We start from the raw sequence: 8,524 nt of genomic DNA on the forward strand, positions 1-8,524 counted from the left end.
GATCTCTATCAAATTATTTGTGTACATGTGTATGACTGAATTAAAAATTACATACAAGGAAATATACAGATCTTAAATGTGTAATTCAATGAGTTTTGATAAATGTGTACTCTTGTAAACATCACCTCAATCAAGATACAGAACACATCTGCCACTCAGAAAGTTGCCTCATACCTCTTTCAGTCAATCCTTATCCTCTTAGGCAACCAATGCTGGATGTTTATCATCATATATTATTAGTTTTGCATGTTCTTGAGTGTCATATAAATGGAATCATACATTATGCATTCTTGTGTGTCTCACTTCTTCCACTTAACATGTTTTTGAAATTCAACTATGTTGCTTTCGATGTCAGTAAGTCATTCTTTCTGACTGCAGAGTATTATTCCACTATATGACCATATGACAGTCTGTCTATTCTCCTGTTGATGAACATTTGGGCTGTTTCCAGTTGTGGGCTATTATGAATACAGCCACTACAAACATTCTTTTACAAGCCTTTTTGGGAATAGTTGTTTTCATTTCTCTCAGGTAAATACCTAGGAGTGGAATTGCTGGGTCATAGATGTAGTTTAACTTTATAAGAAACTGGCCAAACAATTTTCCAAAGTGGCTGTATCATTTTAAAGTGTCACTGGTAGTGTATGAGAATTTCAGTTACTGTACATCCTTGCTGACATTTGGTGATTGTAGTCTTTTATAAAAATCAATTTTACTAAGGCATAATTTACGTAAAATAAAATGCACCTATTTTAAGTATGAGGTTTTCAAATGCATAACCCTATGCAGACACCACTATAATCAAGATATAGATCATTTCCATCACCCAGAAAAGTTCCCTTGTGCCTCTTTGCAGTCAATATATCCTCAGTGTATAGCAACCACTGACAGTCTTTCTTTCACTATAGTTTTTGCCTGTTCTATATTTTCATATAAACGAAACCACACAGTATGTATTCTTTTATGTCTGGCTTCTTTCACTTCATATTTTTGAGATTCAACCATGTTGTCATATGTATTAGTAGTATAGTCTTTTTAATTGCAGAGTAATATTCCATTGTATGAATATATCACACTTAATCTATCCATTAATCTGTTCAGGGACATTTAGCCTATTATAAGTTTTTAGCTATTATGAATAAACATTAATGTTTGAGTCTCTATGTGGACATACATTTTCATTTCAAGGGGAGTGAAATTGTTGGGCCAGCATATGCCAAACTGTTTTCCAAAGTAGTTGTATCATTTTATATCTCCACCAACAAAGTATGAAATTTCCTGTTGCTTCACATCCTCATCAACATTCAGTGTTGTCAGTCTTTGTAGCCATTCTAGTGGGTGTAAAATGATATCTCACTGTGGTTTTAATTCATATTTCCTTGATGAACAATGACGGTGAGCACATTTTTTCATGTGCTTATTGGTCATCCCTTTAACCTAACTGTCTTTTTGAGTCTTTGGCCCATTTTTATTGGGTAGTTAATCCTTTTCTTATCAATTTGTAGGAGTTCTTTATATGTTCTGTTTACAAGCCCTTTTTCAATACATGTATTGAAAATATTTTCTCCCATTTCATGACTTGCCTTTTCATTTTCTTTCTTTCTTTCTTTTTTTTAAAATTTATTTAATTTATTTTTGTCTGTGTTGGGTCTTTGTTGCTGTGTGTGGGCTTTCTCTAGTTGTGGTAAGCAGGGGCTACTCTTCATTGTGGTACACAGGCTTCTCATTGTGGTGGCTTCTCTTTGTTGCGGAGCATGGGCTCTAGGTGCGCGGGCCTCAGTAGCTGTGGCACACTGGCTCAGTAGTTGTGGCTCACGGGCTCTAGAGCGCAGGCTCAGTAGTTGTGGCACACGGGCTTAGTTGCTCCACGGCATGTGGGATCTTCCTGGACCAGGGCTCGAACCTGTGTCTCCTGCATTGGCAGGCGGATTCTTAACCACTGAGCACCAGGGAAGTCCGCCTTTTCATTTTCTTAATGGTATCCTTTGATGAGAAGAATTTTAATTCTGATGAAGACTAATTTATCAATTTTTATTTTCTGTTTAGTTCTCTTCTGCATCCTAAGAAATCTTTACCTATCTCAAGATCATGAAGATTATTTTATATTTTCTTCTTCTTCTAGAACATATACGAGTTTTGCTTTTATGTTCAAGACTATGATCCATCTTAAATTACTTTCTGTGTAGTGTGCAGAAGGGATCAAGTTTCATTTTTATCCACAGATTTATCTAGCTGTTCCAGAACCAATTCCATCCCCCCTCCTTTTTTTTTTTTTGGCTGCGCTGCAGCTTGCGGGATCTTAGTTCCCCAGCCAGGGATTGAACCCTGGCCCCAGCAATGAAAGCGCCGAGTCCTAACCACTGGACCGCCAGGGAATTCCCCAGAGCCAATTTTTGAAAAGACTTGACATTCCCCGATAAATTCTCTTGGCCACTTTGTCAAAAATCAATTGAACATACATGTGGGCTCTCTATTCTGTTCAATTGATCTATTCATCTGTCTTTCTGTCGATACTACCTTACTCTCTGAATTGCTATAGCTTTGTAGTAATTCTTGACATAAGGTAGTGTATGTCCTCCAACTTTTTCTTTTTCAAGCTTTTTTGGGGCTAATATAGATCCTCTGCATTTCCACATAAATTTCAGAATTAGTCAGTTTCCACACAAACAAAAAGCCTGTTGGGATTTTTGTTGAGATTTCAATGAATCTACAGATCAATTTGGGAGGAGTTATCATCTTAATAATGTCGATTCTTCAAACTTATAAACATGGTATATCTCTTCATTTTATGTAAATCTTCATTAATTTCTCACAATGGTGTTTTGTTGTTTTCATTGTAGTGGTCTTACGTGCTTTTGGTTAATATATTCCTACGTATTTAATGTCATTTTATTGCTACTATGAGATTACTTAATTTCCCTTTGCAATTGTTTGCTGCTAGTATATACACAAAGTTGATTTAAAATTTTAATCTTTAAACATTATTAAGATGACAAGATCAATTCTGAGTAACTGTCGAATTAAGAGGATTACCCATTATATTGCCATTTGGTAATATGTCATCTCTGTAGGAAGGCCTTCTTTCAACACTCTATTGGGATTATTTTCCTCTCTGGACTTACTTCATAGCACTTACTAAAACATGGAATTATATATTTCTATACTTGCTTGTTTAACTTTTTCAGTGAAATACAAGCTTTAAATAGGCAGGGTCCTTATTTCTCTTGTTCATTGCTATGTCTCGGGGGATTAACAGTGTGCCTGGCACATAGTAGGCATCCAACAAATACTTTTGGTATGGTAAATGACCCCACAATTACAACCACTCATTTTAATTCCATATTCTATTGAGGAAATAGAAGCTAGGCTAATTTTTTATACGGCACTATGTAGCAGACCCTTAAACGGTCAAAAAAGAGAAGGCGAGCAATAAAGCTAAGCCCTATAATGAGACGCAAAAGTCACAACAGTCCTTAAGCAAGACATTGATCATCATTTAGGATTAGATTTAGTCTGATTTAATCATATCAAATCATACTTAAATGCAAGTATATCAATCTTTTAAACTGGATAATACAGACAACATTGTTTTTCAATCATGTCTATTTAAATTTTCCTTTTACCCAGACTGTTCAAGCCATTGAAACTACTTTGGGATCTCTGGTCTACATGCATTTTTAATTTTAAAAAAAATATTGAGACTATATTCATTTCTATCCAATCCAAGTGGTAAATTTTAAGTGCAGTATACAGTTGTAGATAACAAATAGCATAACTATCAATATTAAGATCAGCAAACAATACCAGATTCTTTCACACATTATCTCACTTAAATTTTAATCCCTCTTCCCTGTATTATTATTCCAATTTAATAGATGAGGAAAGTAAAGTTCAGAGAGGTTAAGTGACTTGGCCAAAGTTATACAACTAATAAATGGCAGGGCCTGAGCAGGTTTTCTGACTAAGACTAGTGATCTTTCTATCATACTACAACTCTTACAGGGTTATTTGAAAGTGCTCTCAAAATGGTTGCAGGCATGCTATTAAAAAAAAAAAAAAACCTCAAAAACTTAATAATTTACTCCAGGTACAATATAAATACTTATAAATATGCCACTTTGAGCCTCTCTCCAAAACATAAAGCCAAATAGACGGACATGACTTTCATTTAAGTATGACCGATTTGACTAAATCAGACCAAAAGGAACCTTGAATGATAGTCCATGTATTTATTAAGTGTTTCAGAAGTTTTAAGATATAAAGGGAATATCTATCCAGTTAAAGACATGAAGATCAAATTTTTAAACATTTAGTTTCTTTACAAAGAGGTATTACTACATTCGCTATCTTCCTCTTCCTCTCTCACACCTTTCTTCAACCAGACACCCATCCACCATTATTCTAACCACCACCCCAGGCTGCTTGGCCCAGCACTTAACCTGCTTCCATCGTAGAGAACAACAGTCTCAGGGCACACAAGTATGCCGTGCAAAAATTACGCTATTTCAAATCCAAAGTAAATAAATGGGTGAGATGGACAAGAGAATATTAAAGCCATTTTTTCCATGCAGAACACAAAGGACAAACGTAGCCTGCACGGTCTATCTTGTTCTCTGATCACTAACTTCACCAAACAGGAAGTCCAAAGAGCGAGTGTAAGTGCAAGTCTGAGCTGCCTCTCATCCTTGAATGTAAAAGTGTTTGGGTGAAAACGGATTCAGGACCAAAAACTCTTGAATACCTTAAGCTGCCCCATATTATCCCTTTTCTTAGACTGTGATTTCCCGTCCTTGATGTCCCTGCTCAGCCAGAGCATCCCAGCCTTTCTTCTTGTTCTAATTCCAGACCTGGGTTCTCTGCCTTCTCCCTTGCTCTTCCCATCCCAAACTGACTCCTCTCCTTCCCTGCGGCAAAGCGAAAACTTCCCCAAACCCACTCTCCTGTGCTACGATGACCTCCCACTAGACTTTCACACACTCAAGTCGAAGTTCTTCCACAGTCGTTCCCTCTTCTCAGCAAGGAATGTTTCCTCTGCCAATGGCCTGCCTGTTCGGCCTCCTCCTGTTTAGGACCTTCCTCCAAGGCCCCCATGTTCTTTGCATCTTCTTTTCTCACACACGCCCCCAGACCATCCTCCAAGGCCCCTCAATTCTCAGTCCCGCATCTCTGTCCCCGGCAGACTCATGGTCCCTTCAAAAGCCCTCTCCTCTCAGATCTACATCCCTGCCTTCCTCAGAGCCTTGCTTCCCAGACTCACGCCCTCCTCAGCCACTTCCCCTTCACACCCGCACTCCCCTCTGGCAACCTCCCCTGACAGACCCAAGCTCCCCTCAAACTGCCTCCTCTCTCGGACCCACGTCCCTCCCCTGAATCTGCGTCCCCTGTCAGACGCCCCTCACCTGGATCTGCGTCCCCTGTCAGACGCCCCTCACCTGGATCTGCGTCCCCTGTCAGACGCCCCTCACCTGAATCTGCGTCCCCTGTCAGACCCTCGCCCCGCACCTGGATGCGCCTCGTCGCGCCCAGCCGTGTCTGCTGCACGAAGGGGTTGCGCACGGGCGGCGGGAAGAAGGACGACTGACGGGGCACTATGGACGGCCGCAGCCCCGCGCTCCCGACGCCCGCGCCGGGCCCCGAGGCCGCCACCGCCGCCGCCTCAGCGCACCGGTTCATGGCCGAGCCCGGCGTCTCACAGGAGCGAAGAGACCCAGGCGGCGCGTGCGAGCTGCCGCTGCCGCCAAGGCTTGAGAGGGAGTAGTTTAGGAGTCCGGGGCCTTTGCGCAGGCGCCAAAGTTACCTACCCGCCCTCCGGTCTCGCCCCGCCCCCTCTGGCTCTGAACGCGCCCAGGCCCTGGCCCCACCCCCCTGAGCACACCCCACCCTTTTAGGTTGTCCGGCTCTTCCTCTTGGGGTTAATAGCTCAGCCTCCTTGCGGGTGAATGTTTTTCCTTCAGAGCAAGGCACCCCCGTTTAGGCTGAGTTCTCTGCTTTAGGGTCAGGCGGACCTAGATTTCCTTTTGCTTTTTTTTTTTTTAAGAAATTTATTTATTTATTTATTTTTGGGTGCGTTGAGTCTTCCTTGCTGCCCACTTTAGTTGCGGCGAGCGGTGGCTGCTCATCGCGGCGGCTTCTCTCGTTGCAGAGCACGGGCTCTAGGCGCGCAGGCTCAGTAATTGCTCCGCGGCATGTGGGATCTTCCTGGACCAGGGCTCGAACCCATGTCCCCTGCACTGGCAGGTGGATTCTTGACCACTGCGCCACCAGGGAAACCCCTCCTTTCGCTTTTACTGGCTCTTTGACGTTGGTCAAATCACTGTCTCCATGAGCCTCCGCTGCCCCCTTCGTAATCGTAATCGGGGATAAATGGAACTTAGATAAACAACCTGAATCCAGCCAATTCAAGGAGCAACCCCTGGGCTGTTCCAGTAAGAGGGTTAATTATCCAGGGTGGATTTGATTTCTGGTGTATGTTTTGGTTTTGCTTACACCCATTTGGGTGGGATATTTATCAGTTACCGCTGAGACTCCTAATATAGAAACTGGTACCAGGAGTGGAATCTCTTTCACTCAAAATATGGACTGACAATGGGGAGATAGTTCTCCAAATGAAAACTGAAGCTGCAATTACTAGAAAATGACAAAACCACCACTGCCCTCTGCACTAGATGAGGAACCTGGCCTCAAAAAGGGAAGTGACTTGGGCTGTGGCTCCACTTCACCCTGAAGAAGTTCAAGGGCCTATCTGGCCCTTTGTTGGTGGGGGTTAGGGGGAGGATTTTCCCAGGACCTGAGACCAGTTGGTCAAGCCCTGAGTGGCTGAGAGGCAGATGGAGATGGTGAATGATTTATCTTTACTGGTCAACTGCTCACAGCAGGCTGGAGGCATGATGAGAATCTGACTCTGGGCCCTGGGACAGCTGCTCCTTCCAAGGTGTCCACTGTAGAATCTCAGAATCTTCCGACCCTACCAGATAGATGCAGCCTTCAGCTACTCACTTAACCTCTCTGAGCTTGCGTACTCATCTCAGAATGGGAAGACTAATTCCTACCCCATAGGATTGTATTGGGCTGGCCAAAAATTTGTTTGGGTTTTTCCACACCACGCTACGGAAAAGCCCAAATGAACTTTTTGGCCAACCCAGTAGTATCAATTAAGTAAAATAATGCATGTGTAGTGTTCATAGAAAAGCACTCAAGAAATGGTATTAGGTATTACGTAGTGGAGTATTAGGTATTATGTAGTGGAGCAGCTGAATTTTCTCAGTATTTAACAGAGAACCTTAATAACAACATATTACAGCCGTGATATAAAGTGCCCCAGCTTTGGGGTCTTCAAGTAGAGGGTGGCAGACCCTTGTGGCTCTTTAGCACAGAAGGCAGTCTCTCCAGAGCCTTCAAGGACCTGAGCGATTGGGCAGGCCACAGGAGAAAAGAGGACTCCACCAAGGTCACCTCCAGAGAGACCTGTCCACTCCTCATCCCCTTCCCTACCAGCCCCACCATGAGAGGCCTGAAGTAATAGTCTATCGGAGCCAGAAAGGACCTCTGAAATAACCCCAGGCCTTAAGTTTCTGCTCTGTAGCAGCTCCAGAATTTCTATATAGGAAGGGATTAAAGATGGGCAATCTGCTGGAGAAGAAGGTAAGGAGCTTACCCATTAATAGAAGCTGTGTTTAGAAAGCACACACATTTCTCCCCAGCTGAGTTTACTTAGAGGGTTTTGGGGGAGGTGGAGGTTAATGCTGCTGAGGGAGATACTCAGCTTCCGGCTAAATCTCCTTCTCTAGGTCATCTTTGGCCTTGAGTCAGGATGTTACCCAGTATCTATGGTATCCTGGGAAAATCACTTTTCTCCAAGCCTTAGTTTCCTTATCAATAAAAGTTGACTAATAATATTCTCCCTTCTTTAGGTTGCTATAAAGGTTAAATGAAGTGATGCATGTGAAGTGCCTGGCATATAGTAAGCATTCTATTAATGGAAGGGGTATTACTGTTGTTCACTGTTATTAGTATTAGAATTGGTGTTATTGTCAACGAAGAAACTGAGACTCAAGAAGAGAGGAAACCTTGAACAAGGCCCTGCAGTTAAATAACAGAAATGCTGCTGTTCCAGGGCTCTTTCCACGGGACAGAGGGACTCCAGCTCACCCACCCTGAGTCTCTCGCTGTTTATTTGGGCATCTGTGACTTTTCCAGCATATGTTACCTGTATGCTGCAGGGAGCGGAGGTTTAGACTTTCTAAGTTTCCTCTTCTGGCTGGGGCTGGGGGCCCTCTAGTCTCTGCTAAAACAGCCGGCCAACATGGCCACTCAATCGGTGTCTTTATTCATACTCGTTGATTTTTCCCACGGGGAAACTGCTGAAGGGAGAGGAGGGGAGAGCTGGGTGAGGAGCCAGGGTTTGGTTTTCCTCCATCCAGTGGAGTAAGTGACAGAGGAGGGACATACTAAATAGAGTGACCAAGGGGACCATCACCACGTGGGCTGAGATGCATCGTGCAGTGACTTCAGATAACCTGAGTCC

The 8,524-nt window shown here is 42.9% G+C and overlaps 1 protein-coding gene across 1 annotated transcript in view; it reads right to left on the bottom strand.

Moving 5' to 3' along the window:
- The window catches only part of LPCAT2 (lysophosphatidylcholine acyltransferase 2), a 67,607-nt gene extending 59,425 nt beyond the window's left edge, over positions 1-8,182 (bottom strand). Inside the window, exon 1 of the mRNA XM_081217815.1 lies at positions 5,503-8,182. Coding sequence (XP_081073941.1) covers positions 5,503-5,673 — 171 coding nt within the window. The 5' untranslated portion in view covers positions 5,674-8,182. The remainder of the gene's footprint in view (positions 1-5,502) is intronic.
- Positions 8,183-8,524: the final 342 nt, after the last annotated feature.

This window comes from Mesoplodon bidens (genome assembly GCF_964165515.1).
Source record: "Mesoplodon bidens genome assembly, chromosome: 18".
NCBI classification, from domain to species: Eukaryota; Metazoa; Chordata; class Mammalia; order Artiodactyla; family Ziphiidae; genus Mesoplodon; species Mesoplodon bidens.